The sequence below is a fragment of the Eleutherodactylus coqui genome, chromosome 7, assembly GCF_035609145.1.
Source record: "Eleutherodactylus coqui strain aEleCoq1 chromosome 7, aEleCoq1.hap1, whole genome shotgun sequence".
NCBI lineage: Eukaryota > Metazoa > Chordata > Amphibia > Anura > Eleutherodactylidae > Eleutherodactylus > Eleutherodactylus coqui.
In genome coordinates, this window is record NC_089843.1 from 146,426,803 (window position 1) to 146,447,510 (window position 20,708).

The 20,708-nt window shown below is 44.9% G+C and overlaps 1 protein-coding gene across 1 annotated transcript in view; it reads left to right on the forward strand.

Annotated features, from left to right (window-relative positions):
* Nucleotides 1–2,065: 2,065 nt before the first annotated feature.
* TRPC3 (transient receptor potential cation channel subfamily C member 3) overlaps nucleotides 2,066–20,708 on the forward strand; it is a 256,571-nt gene continuing 237,928 nt past the window's right edge. Inside the window, exon 1 of the mRNA XM_066573799.1 lies at nucleotides 2,066–2,271. Coding sequence (XP_066429896.1) covers nucleotides 2,066–2,271 — 206 coding nt within the window. The remainder of the gene's footprint in view (nucleotides 2,272–20,708) is intronic.

The following is a 20,708-nucleotide window of genomic DNA, read 5'->3' on the forward strand; positions in this document are numbered from 1 at the left end:
GGGGAGCCCTCTCTCTCCCTCTCCCCCGCACTCCCCGCTGCAACCCCCCACTCACCCACGGCGCACCCCAAATCTTTTCGCCCGAGTACGGAAGTACTCGAAAATCGCGGCGCTCGGGTGAAAAATGGGGCGTGGCCGAGTAGGTTCGCTCATCTCTAGTTAGCATCAAAGGGGAGGGGGCATAATATTTAACTGATACGTACTGCTGGCAGCCTTAATCTGTCAAATCTGTCACAGGTATTTAAAGGAGTTTTCCAGGTAAATGCTATTATGACCTATCCTGAGGATAGGTCATCAAAAATTGATCGGCTGAGGTCCGCCACTTGGAATCACTGGACTATCAGTTTATCATGCGCTGTCAGCAATGCAACACACAGGGATACAGAGCAGAAGCCACTTCTCCACCCCCGTGTAGTGGCCAGTGGTTGTAGAATGACAACTGCACCCGCAATTACAAAGACTGGCCACTACACAGGGGGTAGTGTGTTTCGACTGGTGCCCCATCGGCTTATTCCAAGTGACGGACCCCAGCTGATCAATTACTGCTGACCGTTAACCTCATATAACCATTAACAAATACCAATAACAATAACCTCAGCAATTATGTATTCCAATTGTAAAAAAGTGTTATCCGCGGAACTTTGCCAGTTTTTATCTCCAGGATCACCTTCGACCAGCTTGTACTTGGCATTTCTATCTGTGTGCCAGCAATGGGAGATCAGTGGCCCAAGAATATTTAACCCTTTAGAAAAAAACGTAACTTTTTCAAATGAGTAAAGTGGCCATCCGCCAATGTTGATAGCAGATTCTATGTCCAGAACCTCTCTGAAACACGCTCTATTGATTTTAATGCACGGCCCTCCTATGTCCCAACAATGTGGCTCAGTGGTCCCAAATAATATAATATATTTGAAAACATCTACTTTTTCAAATTAGTAAAACAAAAATGACTAAATGACTATCTGCCCACATTGATGCACCTTTTAATTACCAGAATCACTTTGGGCCAGCCAATACTTAACTGGATTTGATAGACTACCTCTATTTGTGTGTTGGCAGTGTTAAATCAGTGACACACACACACACACACACACACACACATATATATATATATATATATATATATATATATAATTTTTTTTAATACCATTTACTTATTCAAATCAGTAAAAAGTGGCCATTTGCAAACTTTGATGCCGGCTTCTATGTCCAGAACCTTTTTGGGGCAGCCAATACTTCTCTCTGTATGCCTGCAGTGTTAGATCAGTGGACTAAAAGCACTTAACCCTTTAAAAACAAGTGTTACTTAATCAAATCAGTGAAAACTGGCCATTTGCCCACTTAGATGCCAGCTTACATGCCTAGAACAACTTTGGGCCATCCTGGACTTGCCTAAATTTAACGTAAACAATCCCTTTCTATTCTTCCAGCAGTATGAGATCAGTGACACAAGATCATTTAACCCTTTGAAACCCCTCATCCCTTATCCTGATCAGTAAACTGTGACCATCTGTCTACTTTGATGCCAGCTTTTATGCCCAGAACCACTTTGGATCAGCCTAGACTCAATTGTATTTTCTGCGGGACATCCCTCTCTGTGTGTGGGTTGTGTGAGATCAGTGCTTCAAACTCATTTAACCATTTAAATCACATTCTTGGATGTCTGCTTTGACGCTGCTTTATTCTCCTCCAGGCATCTGTCATTGTAACTAATTATTAAGGTAAGTTCTCTATAGTTACTGAAGCAGTAAAAAGCCAAGATGCATTGCTTGTGCGTAAGAAAGCAACTTCAGCCCCGAATAAGAAACTGAATGAATAAGAAACCAACTTCAGCATCGTTAGTGGAAAGAAATGGGAGAGATGGGCGGCCAGTGAGGGAGGGGAGGAGGAGAGCTCGGGCGGGAGGAGGGCAGCTGCCACAGCTTGTGCATTTCTTCTTCATTCCCATCACCATCAGTCTTCAGTTCTCCTCTCGGTACACAGCTGTGCACAGCCCTGCATACATCTGACCCAGCCTGCATCTTCCTGTGCCCTCAGCTACCTCACAAGCCCTGGGGATTCCTGCATGTCCGCAAAGGGCAGGAAATGCAAGGAGCTGCCCTCTGGCAGGGTCAGCTTTCCAGACCTGGGGGAAAGTGGGGGATGGCTGGCAAGAAATGGGGGTCAGTGGGCACCACTTCCTCAGCCCAGGGGAGTGCTGGTCTTACCCGCAGAGAGCAGCTCATTCATTGCTGGGGGGTCCCCCAGTGACAGCTACCACTTCCACTCTCTGTGAGTATACTTTATATTATCACAGTCCTATACACCTGCTTTGCCACATCTGTCATGGGCCATAAATGCCAGCACTGTGTCATTGACATGCACTATTATTGCACATGACCTCATGCTATAATGACTATATCATGGGCTTATATGACCGGCAGAGTTTTATCAACACTTCTATTATTTATGGGACTCATATTGGAACTTTCTTACTCTTGCCTGTGTGATTTCCTAGCAGCAAGAATCATCAGTTATATACACAGATCTATATAAAACATTGCATTTATTACCGAACTACTATGTAGTAAGCTAATGTAGGGCAGAAAGTGTGTATTTCATTGATCATTTTATCAGATGCAATACTATGGCATGCGTTGTAATGCTCTGCAGAATGATTACTTTTGATAGGAGAACTTGGTAGAAAGAGATCATAGTAAGTGATGTCACATGGTATCATACATCTTATATGTATCTTCAAATGCTAGGCACCAAGTAAGAGGTTGTAATGTAAAGTACACTTATGAATCCATTCACATGGGGCAATTTATTAGTAATATGCCCAATTTTGCCATTATGAGATTTGGAAACATGGAATGGGATAACCAAATATATACTGCAGAGAAGTTAACCACTTCTCTCACATCAGCAACATCCTTTTAAGGTCCTTTTAAGAGGTTTTGCATGCTTTAATGACTTTGATATAGAGTAAATGAAACATTCTTTCTACATTTGATAGCTATCTCCTTCATAAAGGCAAGTTTGTTGCCTTTTAAAGCTGCTTATTCCATGAAGGGCATGGTTCTGCATCCATGGATATTATATGCATAGGTCATAATGTATGTCTACGGATGGTCATTTTCTGTGTGTAAGATATCGTTGGTCAAATTTGCATTTCCATGGACTGTCATAAATATATATCCACGGATGAGTACGATATGCATATCCATTGATATATAATTAAGTTGATGGTCATACGGTATTTGTTTACCTATGGATGATGTATGTTTACCTATGAAGGGATACATCTACATGCATGATCTGAGAAATATATTTTGTTTACTAAATATCTATGTTCATTGGTGTGTTTATAGAAAACTATTACTAGGACTTGGATGTAAGTACGACAGCCGCCCTTTTCACAGCAGGTGATTGTGCTTATCACACAGACAGTCAACATAAGGATTATGTATGAAATCACTGGGTCTGAAATTACTTTGACTTTGAGGGTTCCTCAATATCAGGAAAGTGTATGTCTTTATTGCATGCATGGGTTTCTTGGTCACTGTATGTATTGTGTGCCAGAGTAGACTTGGTGACATTACGTTTCTCCAAATACTCTATAAAGCTGTGAAATCGGCCATAAATGTCTGAGCAGTAGAATCTAACCTCCAGTCTTATATTTTCTCCAGACATTTAAGTTCTGTTTTCACCATCTCCGATTGCAACCTTTGGGTCTTTCAGTCTGATGCTGAATATGAAGGAAGTGGGGTCATTTCTATATGCCATCTGCGCCAAAAGCCATAGATCGTATAGATTACAGTATGCTCCATTATATTGTTTTGTAATCCAGACAATTACAGTAAATTGGAAAAACAAGGGCAGATACGGTCATTTCTTACGTAATTGTCTCAGTATGTTTCCGTCAGAATAGTAATCTTGTCTGATTGTAGTCAGCCATAAATAATGACGTACCCACAACGCAGTGCGCCCTGTTAATAAGATGTTCATCATAACCACTGTATTGTATTTCATGGAGTGACTGGGTCATTCAAGTGTCAGATCAAATGACCTGCTTGTTTTGTGTAGTGCTGGCCATAGAGGTACCCTCATAGCCTTTATAGGCCAAGTTTTAAGGGGATCACGTCTTAGTTTGGCCCTATATCCACTGTCACCAAAGAATCAAGGTATTGACTTAAGGGTCTCCAACATTGCAGGTGGTGGCGAGCTCAAAAAGTGGCTTGCTCTCCTATTCTGGGTTAGGTGGCTATGACATATGAGCCAGCACCAAGGAGGCACCAATTTCTATATTTTATATGGGACCTCTATTTAGTTATGTAATATAGCCTATATATATATATATATATATATATATATATATATATATATATAAAATTTATTTATAAACGTTTTTGTTCTGACAGTCTTGTTTCTAGATTTTTATTTGCAGGCCACTGCATTACATTTGTATAGACTCAAGGTTACAACTTTGCATTTGCAGTGATGGTTCCATACATACTGTAGCATACTATATACGATTTGGCATATGTTCAGTATGTTGCCTCCTTCACACTGATAATCTAGAAAGGATTAGAAAGTGTCTTCATGCTAAAATGTAAGCAGTTAGTTGCTGAGAACCAACATTTGTTCCTTTTGGATGTCTTAAACATACAGCTAAATGAGCACTACTGTGGGTCTGCAATGTGTCAATCCTCTTATCTCTCTCTCTGCCTAATTAAGTAATTATCAATGTAATATACAGTATATGCTGTCTGAAGTTAGTAGCAGCGCCCCCTGCTGTACACATTCTGCTGCTTTTCTTGAATTGCTCCTTGCTTGTTCTGTGATGCATAATGACTCGTGTTTTTGCAATTTTACAGAATTGATTGCTGTAATAAGTAAACTTGGTGATGACAGCAAAGTTGTGTGTGTGTATATATATATATATATATATATATATATATATATATATATATATATATATATATATGTATATGTGTGTGTGTGTATGTATATATATATATGTATATGTGTGTGTGTATATATATATATATATATATATATATATATATATATATATATGTATATGTGTGTGTGTGTGTGTATATATATATATGTATATGTGTGTGTGTTTTTATTTTTTATCTTTATCCATTTAGCTGTGGCGACCCTCGGACACTATGGATGAGCCTCCTCCACGCGGTTCTGTTTTGTATGGCTGCTTTCAGTTAGATTATTTGCATGTTGGTGTCGGCTTTGATAGTATTATGCGAGCGCGTCCTTCGGCCGCTAGGTCGTCTTTTGCCATTGACCACTACAAGCATTATCAATGTTTCTAATGAATTCGCTCGTATTATGTGGCCGAAGTTTGACAGTCTGTTTTGTAATTTTGTCCTCCATTATAAACTTTGGTTCTATGCAGTCTAAAACAGTTTTGTTTGTGATCTTGGTGGTCTAAGGCAGAGGTCCCCAACTCTAGTCCTCAGGGACCCCCAACAGGTCATGTTTTCAGGATCTCCTATGGTAAGAACTCCTGTGGCAATGTCTGATGCACTGACAATAATTACATCACCTGTGCAATACTGAGGAAATCCTGAAAACATGACCTGTTGGCGGTCCCTGAGGACTGGAGTTGGGGAACACTGGTCTAAGGAACTCATAAGAGCAACATAGCTATGTGCCAATCCTGAACCTGGAAAAATGGGGATGAGTAAAGAAATATGTGGTGGGTATTATTGTATCTTGACGCCACCGGAAGGTAGGGGTGTGACATGGCTTGAAATGCATTAACGCCCCTGTCACACCCCAACCTCCTGATAGGCATACTTGTCAAAGGTCCTAGTAGCACCTGGAGCGCAGTGAAGGAACTTCTGTCGGAGCTGACGTCAGCACTTCGGCGGCCGGGGCTGCAGAATGATGCTCTCCTGCCAGGAGTGTACAGCGGGAGCAGTTACAGCGGGGAACAGCTGGGGACAGTGACAGTAGCAGCAGCAGCGACCACCTAACAGCACGCCTGTGCGGGAGCAGCAGCAGTGGGCAACGTCCAAGGACAGTGAAAGGAGCAGTGGCCATACTTACATGACGGCCGAGTGGGAGCAGCAGTGGCGAACGGCCAGGGGCAAGGCCAGCAGCGGCGGGCAGCAGACATCTGGGCCGTGCAGGAGCAGCAGCAAACATCAAAGCCGTGTGGGAGCAGCAGCTGCGATCCGCTGGGGACACTGACAGCAGTAGCAGGGACCTTACATCAAGGGCGAGATCTGGGAGACCAGCGGGGACCGGCCAGGGACACTGACTCCAGCAGTGGCCAAGTTATATCAGGGCCAGGAGGCCCGACAGTCGAAGAATATTTGGCTGCCAGGACCTGCAGAGAAGCCATCTCTGCAGCCAATCATGTACAGGGTGCCGCACCCCCTGTCAATTTTGGCTCCACCAGGACTTCTAGTTGCGTCAAGATACAATAATACCTATGTGGTGACCTATTCCTATATACCACCTGTGTATATGTATGTTATATATATGTATCCTGTATGTATGTTCAGGATACACATATGTGTATTATATATATTTTCATCTGAGAATGTATGAAACTTTGCTGTTCTTGGTCACTGTGACTGGTACAAACTTATAAAGTGGGGAGATACTCTAAACAGTCTAGGGCTGCGTGTTTTTTTTAACACCTGTCCTATTGAAAACCACATGTTCTAAAAAAACGCATGTGGATTTTAATGATGTGTACGGGTTTTAAAATAAAGCGGATATTTTTATTTTTTTTGCTATGCTTCAAAAATGCAGCATGCGAACAGTCTTAAGACTCATTCATGCGATATTCAATTTGGGTCCATGAAAAACAGATTGCATGAATGCATTTTTGTTGCCTATGTGCATTTTTTTACATTCGTGTGCCATTCGTATGTCATCCTCTTTTCATGGACGGCTGACAGCTGGCACCCACTTTGTTTTGTTTTTTTTGAAAGTGAGGAGGAAGAACCAAAAATAAAAAAAAGCAGCATCCCTATAGCAAACCTGTCAGATACCCACAGTACCATAAACTAAGTTATGATGCTGTTAGGGGACGTGCAGCCAACTGCTGAGAATCCATGAGTCTTGGCATCTATGTGGATGTTGCCTTCACATTTCCCACCTACATAAACATTGATGCACACAAAGTACAACCCTTAAAGGCCAGTTTCACACAGGCTACAAAAATGCATGATTTTGTATTGATGCAACATCGCTACAAAGCGCATGTATGTGAAGCTCATGGTTACCAATGGTTTTTTTTTAAGCTCAAACATCGTTCATGTGAAGGAACCAGTTGGAAACCATGGGCTTCACATACATGCATTTTGTAGCATGCTGCATCGCTACAAAATCAAGCGATTTTGTAGCTTGTGTGAAACGGGCCTTAGGCAAAGATGATCCCTAACAGCAGTGACCTCTTAATGCATAATGCATCCTACTACATTGCAAAACCTGTTCAGGACTGGTTTGAGGAACATGACAAAGAGTTGAAGGTGTTGACTTTGCTACTGAGTTTCTCCGATCTCAGTCCGATCGGGAATCTGTGGAACATGCTGGAAAAACAAGTCCGATCCATTGAGGCACACATCTCACATCTTCCAGGATGTAAAGGGTCTACTGCTAATGTCTTGGTACCAGACACCATAGAACATCTTCAGAGGTCCTGTGGAGTCCAAGCCTTGACAGGTCATAGCTATCTTGGCAGCATGTCAGTGTATATATATATATATATATATATATATATATATATATATATATATATATATATATATATATGTAGTATTCACTAGTCAGGCTTTTTGAATTGGAAAAGGAGAAAAACAGTAATCCAATGGCAAAAACATAAGGAATACAGGAGTCTGGCTACCATGTTTTTTGCACATTGTGACGTTTGTGCTTTGCTAATGACCAACTGTCAATATCTGTTCTATCCATAAAACTTAAAAACCAGCAAGTCCATGTCAGACTGCTGTTTTCCTGCCTTTCACCCTTTTGCTACTGAAAGCACTTGCAACTTATTATAAGCCAATTCCTTCTCCCTATGTCCTGATAAGTGTATAAATCCCCTCTATACAGTGTGCTGTAATACCTATTTGTTCTTCGGATTTGGCATGCAAATCTGGGAGACAGGAAAAAAAAGTAGGTTAATGTATTGTGAACTGCAGTGTTCAGTGGAGAAATGACATTATTATAGTACATATAGTTATTTTGTGTTGATGCCATAACACCCGCGTTTATACAGCAGGGGATTATAAATCGTTCAGAATTCAGAATTGCTGCATTTTCCAGCAGTGAATATCTTTTGTGTGGGTTTCTGTAGCACAATGTCCTTATTTTCTAATGTTACCCTTCTTTAGCAAGTCTGTGTTCCAACAGAAATAACAGAAAACCTGAGAAACTGTCAGACATTTACAGACCTTTTTCTTTGAACCTAAACTCTTACTGCACAGCACTTACAAAGTTATTAGAAACTCATTTTGAATGATCTCAAGACTTTCCGGCACAATTCTACTGTTAAATAATAGGAGAAAAATCCTTGAGATGACGAGCATCATGATGTGGAACTGCATGGCTCATATTCTATTTTGTAGGTATGAACAGTTTGGCAGTTGAAATGTTATGGAATTGCATTATGAGCAATTGCCTAATGCTGTAAAATATCTCATTGGAATCAGATTTTGATAAAGCATCTGCTGGGCTACAATGACATCAAATTCCCCACCAGTGTTCTGCTAGACAAAATATGCCTATATATTTTCATACAAGTACTCATGGGGATGTAACGACTCACTGATGGGCATGTTGATGTGTCTTGTGAAAACTATTACAAAATGTCAACGGCTGACAAGGAATCCCAACCTCCCTTCAGAAACCTATGAAGTCATCTTCTCTCCCATGTATTTCTGGGGGTTGTAGAGGATTAAAACATTGTGGCTTTGTTTTTTTCCAAAACCATGGTGCTGCTGTCCACTGGTCGTGTGCGCTGCAGCTCAGCACCATACACATTGACTGGTATGGTGGAAGGAAAATGGTCATGTTCTAATCCTCTGCAATCACTTTAGGACAGAGGTGCACAACGAGCTTCCCATGGGCCATCTGCGGCCTGCAATCCCATTCTGTGCAGCCCCAATAAACTGGATTATATGTATGTATGCCTGCTCACATGTAGTTTCCATGTCAGGGTGAAGAGGAGTGGCACATAGCAGGGCAACAGGAACTGACAAATACTAAGGGTGCACTGTGTAGCCATCTCTGGGTCCCCTATCTATTAGAATAAAGTCTCTTGACCCATTTGGCACTCCAGAAATGAGTGAGTTACAGGCATCAAATATGCATGCTGCTTTCTATTGCTGATTGGTGGGGTGGTGTCCCCCATTCTCCCAATAGGTGGGAGTCCTGGAACTGGAAATTATTCCAATTTATTGTGGCATATACTTAGCACAGTAGTGGTAAACCTATGGCACATGTGCCAGAGGCGTCACACAGAGCCCTCCCTACTAGCATGGATGCGGTTCCCCTGCCAGTATTCACTCAGCGGCACTGGTTCCAGGCACACACTGTGACGTCAGTGTGCATCGGGGATCCTCCTCCCCTTATGCCGCCTCCTTGGTTCCGCTAGAGCAGAGGGGAGGAGGCATCCAGACACACACTGACTTTACAGTGTGTACCTGGGATCAGCGCAGAGCAGAGGAGCAGCGGTGCTTCGACGAGGAGGAAGGGGTAAATATATGGGTTTCAGGGGGGTGCTATTACTAATGGGGCCGATATAGGGGACACTTACTAGCAGTAACCACTATATCAGCCCCATTAGTACTGGTGCTGCTGTGGGGTCGCTGGGGGGTCACTATAACTACTCGGGTCACAGTGGGGGGGGGGGAAGCACTAACTACTCGGGTCACTGTGGGGGGGATTCCTATAACTACTGTGACTACTGTGGGGGGGGGTCACTAACTACTGAGGCTGTTGTGGAGGTCAGAATTACTACTGAGGGGGTCACTATTACTACTGAGGCCACTATTACTATTGAGGCCACTTTGGGGGAGACTATTACTGCTGATGCTACTGTGGGAATCACTATTACTATTGGGGTATGTTTACACGTGGCAGAAACTCTGCAGAATCTCCTCAGCGGAAATTTTTTGGCAAATTCCACAGCATTTCCGCATCCAAAAAGCAGTCTAAAAGCTGCACCCTATCTATTTTGAAGCGGCCTTGTCCTTTTTAAAATAACTGAGGTAAAATCATACGTCAGAATAAGCAATGTCCCCTGACGTGTTGGACCTTTGCGATTAAATAAATGGGTTTTGGGTTGCAATGTGGGCACTCGGACTCTAAAAGGTTAGCTATCACTGACTTAAGGTATACCATAAATATCTCAGATGGGAATACCTTTGTGGCCCTTGGAAGTGGCTCAATATGGCAATGTAACTAGGAGAGACCATAAAAAGTTAAAGATGTGGAAGTGCATATAATGGTAATTTTACCCGGTTCTTCTTTATTAAAGGTTACAAAACAGCCAATATTGAACATGTTTTGGGGATGCAGCCCCTTCAGAAATGGCTGTAATAATTATAGGTTTTACCTGAGGTTTCTGTCATCCTTATTACAGTTCTGGAGAACAGTGGAGAAACCTTCGCTACATCCCGTCCACAAATTGTCACGGTCCCTGCTAGTCTACATGTAACGCTCTGTTACAAATGATTCAGCGTTAGTGGCCTGGCAGCACCATATTCTACTTCCTTTAAGGAAGGCTAACTATCCTGTACATGAGCAATATGGCATTGTGACCCTCATACTGAAAAATATTGTGCACCTCTGCTCTACGACATTGGTGTTGCAAACAAGAGGGGGTTGAAATTCACTGGAATGCCTCACTGACAAAGTAAGTCATTGCACTCCTGAAACAAGAATTAAAATCCGAGGGCATCAATAGAGACAGAAGCAGCATGTTTTGAGTTTTGGGGGCTAAATAGGCTTAATTTTAAGTGGCTACAAGCTGGAAAGAGCAATGTGACTTGCACTTATGATCGACTGAACAGCTAACAAGAAGTACAAATACCAATAAAGTATATTTTTTTCTCTTTTTGACTCGTCATTAATAGCCCAGCAGTAGAGTGGTAGGAACAGTCATGCTGTCTCTTTCTGGAGCTCGTTGTTGACTTACTGGTCTACAATAGAGATGAGCGAACGTACTTGTCCGAGCTTGATACTCGTTCGATTATTAGCGTGTTCGAGATGCTCGTTATTCGAAACGAGCACCACGCAATGTTCGAGTTACTTTTACTTTCATCTCTGAGACGTTAGCGCGCTTTTCTGGCCAATAGAAAGACAGGGAAGGCATTACAACTTCCCCCTGCGACGTTCAAGCCCTATACCACCCCCCTGCAGTGAGTGGCTGGCGAGATCAGGTGTCACCCGAGTATATAAATCGGCCCCTCCCGCGGCTCGCCACAGATGCGTTCTGACAGAGATCAGGGAAAGTGCTGTCTTGCTGGAGTTGCTATAGGGAGAGTGTTAGGAGTATTTTAGGCTTCAAGAACCCCAACGGTCCTTCTTAGGGCCACATCTAACCGTGTGCAGTAGTGTGGAGGCTGCTTTTTGCAGTGTTGCACTTTTTTTTTTTTGTATATCGGCCGTGCAGAGCATTGCGCCCTGCAGTAATTATACATAGTCCAGGGCCAGTAGTGGTGGTGAGGCAGGGACAGAAGACATATTTATTGAATATAGGCAGTGGGCCTTTCCAAAAACATTTGGGGAAAAAAATCTATTTGGGCTGCCTGTGACTGTCCTCAGTGTACTGGGTCTGTGCTGGGAGTAGTTGTCCTAATTCATACGCAGCCAGCTAAGTGTTACAGCAGGCTTGCGCAAAATTATTTCCTGGCTCTGTGTTGGCTGTTACATCACCGCTGTATTCCAGTCCACAGTGCAACAGTTTGCAGTTATTTTACATACTCCAGGGCCAGTAGTGGTGACGCAGAGAGAGAAGACATATACAGTGTATATAGGCAGTGGGCCTTTCCAAAAACATTTGGGAAAAAAAATCTATTTGGGCTGCCTGTGACCGTCCTCAGTGTACTGGGTCTGTGCTGGGGGTAGTTGTCCTAATTCATACGCAGCCAGCTAAGTGTTACAGCAGGCTTGCGCAAAATTATTTCCTGGCTCTGCTGTGCGTTCCGTAAGCGAAGTCAGCCTCCAACCACAGGCCAATAAGTGGCACATTTAATTACAGCGTTCTGTTTCCGCACTACTGGTAATACAGCATGCTGAGGGGTAGGGGTAGGCCTAGAGGACGTGGACGTGGAGGCCCAAGTCAGGGTGTGGGCACAGGCCGAGCCGGTGCGGTGGCCAGGGGTAGAGGCAGGGCCAGACCGAATAATCCACCAACTGTTTCCCAAAGCGCCCCCTCGCGCCATGCCACCCTGCAGAGGTCAAGGTGCTCTACGGTGTGGCAGTTTTTCACAGAGACGCCTGACGACCGACGAACAGTGGTGTGCAACCTTTGTCGCGCCAAGATCAGCTGGGGAGCCACCACCACCAGCATGCGCAGGCATATGATGGCCAAGCACCCCACAAGGTGGGACGAAGGCCGTTCACCGCCTCCAGTTTGCACCACTGCCTCTCCCCCTGTGCCCCAACCTGCCACTGAGATCCAACCCCCCTCTGAGGACACAGGCACTACCGTCTCCTGGCCTGCACCCACACCCTCACCTCCGCTGTCCTCGGCCCCATCCAGCAATGCCTTTCAGCGCAGCGTCCAGACGTCGCTAGCGCCACTGTTTGAGCGCAAGCGCAAGTACGCCGCCACGCACCCGCACGCTCAAGCGTTAAACGTGCACATTGCCAAATTGATCAGCCTGGAGATGCTGCCGTATAGGCTTGTGGAAATAGAGGCCTTCAAAAGCATGATGGCAGCGGCGGCCCCACGCCACTCGGTTCCCAGTCGCCACTACTTTTCCCGATGTGCCGTCCCAGCCCTGCACGACCACGTCTCCCGCAACATTGTACGCACGCTCATCAACGCGGTTACTGCCAAGGTCCACTTAACAATGGACACGTGGACAAGCACAGGCGGGCAGGGCCACTATATCTCCCTGACGGCACATTGGGTGAATTTAGTGGAGGCTGGGACTGAGTCAGAGCCTGGGACCGCTCATGTCCTACCCACCCCCAGAATTGAGGGCCCCAGCTCGGTGCTGGTATCTGCGGCGGTGTATGCTTCCTCCACTAAACCACCCTCCTCCTCCTCCTCCTCCAACGCAAACTCTGTCTCGCAATCAAGATGTGTCAGCAGCAGTAGCACGTCGCCAGCAGTCACTGTCGCGCGGCGTGGCAGCACAGCGGTGGGCAAGCGTCAGCAGGCCATGCTGAAACTACTCAGCTTAGGAGAGAAGAGGCACACGGCCCACGAACTGCTGCAGGGTCTGACAGAGCAGACCGACCGCTGGCTTTCGCCGCTGAGCCTCCAACCGGGCATGGTCGTGTGTGACAACGGCCGTAACCTGGTGGCGGCTCTGCAGCTCGGCAGCCTCACGCACGTGCCATGCCTGACCCACGTCTTTAATTTGGTGGTTCAGAGCTTTCTGAAAAGCTACCCACACTTGTCATACCTGCTCGGAAAGGTGCGCCGGCTCTGCGCACATTTCCGCAAGTCCAAGACGGACGCTGCCACCCTGCGGACCCTGTAACATCGGTTTCATCTGCCAGTGCACCGACTGCTGTGCGACGTGCCCACACGGTGGAACTCTACGCTCCACATGTTGGCCAGACTCTATGAGCAGCGTAGAGCTATAGTGGAATACCAACTCCAACATGGGCGGCGTAGTGGGAGTCAGCCTCCTCAATTCTTTACAGAAGAGTGGGCCTGGTTGGCAGCCATCTGCAAGGTCCTTGAAAACTTTGAGTAGTCTACCCAGATGGTGAGCGGGCATGCTGCAATCATTAGCGTCACCATTCCTCTGCTATGCCTCTTGAGAAGTTCCCTGCAAAGCATAAAGGCAGACGCTTTGTACTTGGAAACGGAGGCAGGGGAAGACAGTATGTCGCTGGATAGTCAGAGCACCCTGATGTCTATATCTCAGCGCGTTGAGGAGGAGGAGGAGGGGGAAGAGACAGCTTGGCCCACTGCTGAGGGTACCCATGCTGCTTGCCTGTCATCCTTTCAGCGTGTATGGCCGGAGGAGGAGGAGGATCCTGAAAGTGATCTTCCTAGTGAGGACAGCCATGTGTTGCGTACAGGTACCCTGGCACACATGGCTGACATCATGTTAGGATGCCTTTCTCGTGACCCTCGCGTTACACGCATTCTGGCCAATACGGATTACTGGGTGTACACACTGCTCGACCCACGGTTTAAGGAGAACCTTTCCACTCTCATTCCCGAAGAGGAAAGGGGTTCGAGAATGATGCTACACAACAGGGCCCTGGTGGACAAACTGATGGTAAACTTCGCATCCGACAGCGCTAGTGGCAGAAGGCGCAGTTCCGAGGTTCAGGTAGCAGGGGAGGCGCAGAGATCAGGCAGCATGTACAACGCAGGCAGGGGAACATTCTCCAAGGCCTTTGCCAGCTTTATGGCTCCACAGCAAGACTGTGTCACCACTCCCCAGTCAAGGCTGAGTTGGCGGGAGCACTGTAAAAGGATGGTGAGGGCGTACGTAGCCGATCGCACGACCGTCCTCGGTGACGCCTCTGCCCCCTACAACTACTGGGTGTCGAAGCTGGACACGTGGCCTGAACTCGCGCTGTATGCCCTGGAGGTGCTTGCTTGTCCTGCGGCTAGCGTCTTGTCAGAGAAGGTGTTTAGTGCGGCTGGGGGAATCATCACGGATAAGCGTACCCGCCTGTCAACCGACAGTGCCGACAGGCTTACACTCATCAAGATGAACAAAGCCTGGATTTCCCCAGACTTCTCTTCTTCACCAGCGGACAGCAGCGATACCTAAGCAATACGTAGGCTGCACCCGCGGATGGAAGCATCGTTCTCTATCACCATCAAAAACGGGGACATTTTTGCTTCATCAATCTGTGTATAATATTCCTCCTCCTCCTCCTGCTCCTCCTCCTGAAACCTCACGTAATCACGCCGAACGGGCAATTTTTCTTAGGCCCACAAGGCTCAGTCATATAATTTTTCTAAACAATTTTTATACGTTTCAATACTCATTAAAGCGTTGAAACTTGCACCTGAACCAATTTTTATTTTAACTGGGCTGCCTCCAGGCCTAGTTACCAATTAAGCCACATTAACCAAAGCGATTAATGGGTTTCACCTGCCCTCTTGGTTGGGCATGGGCAATTTTTCTGATGTACATTAGTACTGTTGGTACACCAATTTTTTGAAGCCCTCGCCTACAGTGTAATCCAATTAATTTTTTGCCCACCTGCATTAATGCTGACGTTACATCAGCTGTGTTGGGCACTACAATGGGATGTATTTATGTACCGCCAGTGGGTTCCAGGGAGCCACCCATGCTGTCGGTCCACACGGAGTTGTAACTACATATGTCCACTTCTAAAGAACCCCAGTCTGACTAGGGCATGCACTGTGGGCCGAAGCCCACCTGCATTAAACATGACATTACCTCAGCTGTGATGGGCAATGCTTTGGGATATATTTATGTGCCGCCGGTGGCTTCCTGGCACCCACCCATGCTGTCGGTCCACAGGGACTTCACAATAGGGAGTTGTACCTGCCTGTGTCTATGAATTAAAAAGCCCGGTCAGGTTGGGGCATGCAGTGTGGGCCGAAGCCCACCTGCATTTAATCTGACGTTAGCTCTGCTGTCCAGGGCACTGCAATGGGATACATTTATGTACAGCCGGTGGGTTCCAGGGAGCCACCCATGCTGTGGGTACACACGGAATTCCCATTGCGGAGTTGGGGATTCCCAGTTGTACCTGCCTGTGACTATTTATAAAAAAACGCGGTCTGACTGGGGCATGCAGACACCTTCACAGAATGAATAGTGTGTGGCACATAGGTTCCCCATTGCTATGCCCACGTGTGCAGCTCCTGATGGCGGTGGCACAGGATTATATTTCTCATTGCTTCTGTACAGCATTGTGGGCTATCGCCCCGCCCCTTTTAAAGAGGGTCGCTGCCTAGCCGTGCCAACCCTCTGCAGTGTGTGCCTGCCGTTCCTCCTCATGGCAGACGCACTTATAAATAGACATGAGTGTGGCGTGGCATGAGGGCAGCTGAAGGCTGCGCAGGGACAATTTGGTGTGCTCTGTGGACACTGGGTCGTGCAGGGGGGGGGGGGGGGGGTTGGGCAGCATGTAACCCAGGAGAAGTGGCAGCGGAGTGTCATGCAGGCAGTGATTGTGCTTTATTGGAGGTAGTGTGGTGCTTAGCTAAGGTATGCATTGCTAATGAGGGCTTTTCAGAAGTAAAAATTGTTGGGAGGGGGGGGCCCACTCTTGCCGCTATTGTGGCTTAATAGTGGGACCTGGGAACTTGAGATGCAGCCCAACATGTAGCCCCTCGCCTGCCCTATCCGTTGCTGTGTTGTTCCCATCCCTTTCTTGAATTGCCCAGATTTTCACAAATGAATACCTTAGCGAGCATCGGTGATATACAAAAATGCTCGGGTCGCCCATTGACTTCAATGGGGTTCGTTATTCGAAACGAACCCTCGAGCATCGCGAAATTTTCGTCCCGAGTAACGAGCACCCGAGCATTTTGGTGCTCGCTCATCTCTAGTCTACAAATGAGAAGAAATATGGTCTTGGAGTAGACAACTGAGCTGTTTACTGTATAGGGGCACAATGGATATTGGAAAAACACACAAGTCACCCGTGTTTGGGGGGTTATGTCACACCATAGTGTAATCCACGTTATGTAGCCTATAGCATAGGTAATTTAACTGGAAAAGTGTTAAGAGTGGAGAAAGAGCCATGATATGAAATATAAATCCTATATCAATGTTACAGTTGAATATCTTTTTTTGTGTAATATAAGCATAAAAAGGACAGTATCTCGTTAGCTGTGTTACTGAACCAAAATGCCCCCAAACACTGGTGGCTCATTATGTTCTAACAGATAAAGCTCAAGGTATTTGCTGCAGTTGTCGTAAAAGCAGGTTAAGATCTAATTCCTCAATAATGCCTATGGAGAAATACTAATCTTCACATGCTCAACATCATAGTTACATTCTTCAGATATAGCGTTCTATACTACCCAATAGCTGTATGAACAAACAAACATCAGCCAGATTAAAACCTAAAACTGTGGTCCCTCTTGTGTCACAGAAACAGCTCTGTTCCATTGAGGCATGGAGTCCACAAGACCTATAAGGTGTCCTGTTGTCTCTGGCACCAATATGTTAGCACAGATCCCTTAAATCCTGTAAATTTGTGGTAGAGCCTCCATAGATCAGGCTCAGTTTTTCTAGTAAATCCCACAGATGCTTAATCAAATTTAGATTTGGGGAATTAAAAGGCTAAGTCAACACCCTGAACTTTGTCATGTTCCTCAAACTATTCCTAAACAATTGTTGTATTATGGCAGGGAGAATTATCCTGCTGAAAGAGGCTACTGCCATTAGGGAATGCTGTGCCATGAAGGGGTGTACTTAGCATGCAGCATTGCTTAGGTACATGATATATGTCAAAGCAATATCCACATATATGCAAGAGCTCGAAGTTTTGCAGCAGAACATTACCCAATGCATCACACTGCCTCAGCCAGATTGCCTTCTTCCCATAGTGAAACCTGGTGCCACCTCTTCTGCTCTATGGTCCAGTTTTGATGTTCACATGCCTATTGTAAAAGCTTTCAGGGATGGATAGGGGTAAGCATGGGTACTCTGACTAGTCTGTGACTATGCTGACTCATCTTCAGCGAACTGCACTGTACTGTGTGCTGTGATAACTTTCTATCATGGCCAACATTAACTTTTTCAGCAGTTTGTGATACATTAGCTCTTCTGCAGGATCAGACCAGATAGGCCAGCCTTCATAAATCAGTGAGCCTGGGCATAGGCGTACCGGCAGGGGGTGCCGGGGTCACAACGGCGAGCCAGCTCCTGCGCTTGAGGGGGCCCAAAGGCAGCCCTCCACCGTACACTTTCACTTTGCACTGCTCTTTTGGCAGCCGCGTGCTTAGTGCGGTCCGGCCGACAGCACGAGCCAGAGACGACAGTAGGAGAAGGGAGAAGGAAGGACTTGGAGAGAAGACAGGGGAAGAGGAGGGGGGATGGGGAAAGGAGCAGGGATGATGCTGTCCTCTCCCTATTGCTTCCCTCCTGCTGACACAGCTGCTCTCCTCACCAGAGAAGTAGTCCGGGCATCGGGGTATGTATGTATCTATCTATCCATCTGGTTGTCTGCCTGTCTGTATGTCTTTCTATGTGTCTGTCTATCTATCTTGCCTGGTCTCACTTGCTGTCTAGTATATTCTACGTCTTGACAGATGTCCATTTCAAGAGATATTCATTGCTATTCTCTAACTTTTACTGATTTTAATGTTATGAGTGATCAGTGTATATAATCTATGACTCTGGATATTTTCACTATTGCTCCTAGCACAATTAATGAACTTATGCAGTATGGTTTTGACTTCACTGTAGGGACTCTGATCTACTAATATTTAAAAGGCAAAACACGGAGATTTTTTAAAATATGTTGCATAAATGTTACCCTTTGTTCTCTATCCCATAATGGTAAAAATATTCCAAAACCGTCATTGAATATCTTTTATGATTTTAGTAAAGAAGAATGGCTCAGCATGTTACACCGCTCTTCATTATAGTTCTAAAAGTATGCGCAGGAATAAAAGATATATGACGTACAATAATTAATAGCATTAGGTGTTTTCCGTTGCTTTTTGCTATTGTGAATATATATATATATATATATATATATATATATATATATATATATATTTTATAGGGGCAAAATACAGCCAGCAAGAAATAAGGATGAAGATACAAATATCTTTTGTATGGCTAGACATAGGAAAAAAGAAAAAAGTGGAGGATAGCTACAACCATAAAACTTCTCCTTTATTGGTAAAAAAGCATAGCACACATGGATGTTAAATGTAAGGACACTGAACCGTCAGGTCTTAACAGCTATTATAAGACATTATAAGGCCTATTTCACACGGGCAACAGCGATATCGCTACAAGAAAATCGCAGCGATATCGCATCGGTGATCTGTGCGATATTGCTGTTTTCTTATGTTAATATTGCGATTTTTATGTTGCATAAAGGTCGCAAAACTTTGTAGCACTCCTTTGCCGGGATTTTCTGCAAAACCCTAACCATGAAAATAAACCCTAGCTGCATTAAAAAAAAACCCCACAAACTAAGAGGCACTGTTAGGCTCTGCCTCACATATCTTCAGGTCCCCAGCAGACTTGCTCGTAGTTTTCCCTCAGTGCTTCCTGGTCAGCAGTTTGAAAAACCCCACCTCCAGGAAGAGCTAACTGTGATTGGATGGTTCTCGAGTGCCACAGCTCAATCAGAGCAGTGCTCGACGAACCAATCACAGCCATTCAATGAATGCAACACATAGGAAGGCTCCATAGAGAAACATGGGTTTCAAAACCTTGTAAATCACGGCAATATTTAGTGACGCGATTTTTTTTCTCATTATGTAGTAGGCTACAAAACATCACTAATGTGAAGAAACTCATTGGAAAGCATGGGCTTCACATACATGCGATTTGTACCAATGTCTCATCGTGAGCAAACTACGTGATTTTGTCACCCATGTGAAACCGGACTAAAATACATAGGTTCTCTAGTTTGCCATGAATAAAGCTAGCTGAACTGAGCATCTACAGCCCACATTTATTAGTTTACACCAATTTCTGTTGAAAACTTCACCAAAAATTGTTGCAAATCATGACATGCACCAAAATAGCCCAAAAGTTGCAGTTTTTCATTTTATCCAATAAAATTTTAAAGCCTCAGGCACAGATTCGGCAAGAAATCCCTGATAAAGTTGCACAGCATGCTTTGGTATTTCATACAGTAAAATTATGGCTGCCATGCCTGATGCTGGACTGACCTCATTATAGTCAATAGGGTCCATCTGGTGCCACTCGGATCCATCATCAATCTGGTGATTCCAGTATTTGCTCAGATGGCAGAGCCGCATGGTGGAAATGGTGGTGTAAGTGTAATAGAGACCTAATTTAGCTTCTGTCAAAATTCAGTCCTCAAATAGGTTTCAGGTGCTGCTATTACTGATTATAGTTGTTTCAGGTTAGGCTATAGAAAATGTAAAGTGCTGGTGGATGGCAAGTGCTGTGACAATAAAACAGACCGAGGCAAGGACTATTTACTGCAAACTTTTGACTCTACATGTATTTACAAGTTATTACTCCAAAGTAGGGCACATTACTTTAACACTGCAGCAAGTAACAGCAGAACGGACGGGTGGGGTGACTCAGCTATTAGCATTGTTGCCTTGCAGTGCTAAAGTTGTAAGTTCAAATCTGACCTTGTGCAACATCTGGATGCAGTTTTTAAAAGTCCATACAAATGTTATCTATGATCAGACTTGACCCCAGAACTGCAAGGCAACAGTACTAACAATTGGGCTACATTCATAGAAGCCAAAACACACATTTCTTTCTGACTTATTTATAAAACGACTTTTGCTAAAAATTGGGTCTGGATGACCCAATCTAATTAGCCCAATTTTATTGCACGGTCAACCACGTCGAGCAACACTAATTACAACTTACATTGTAGCA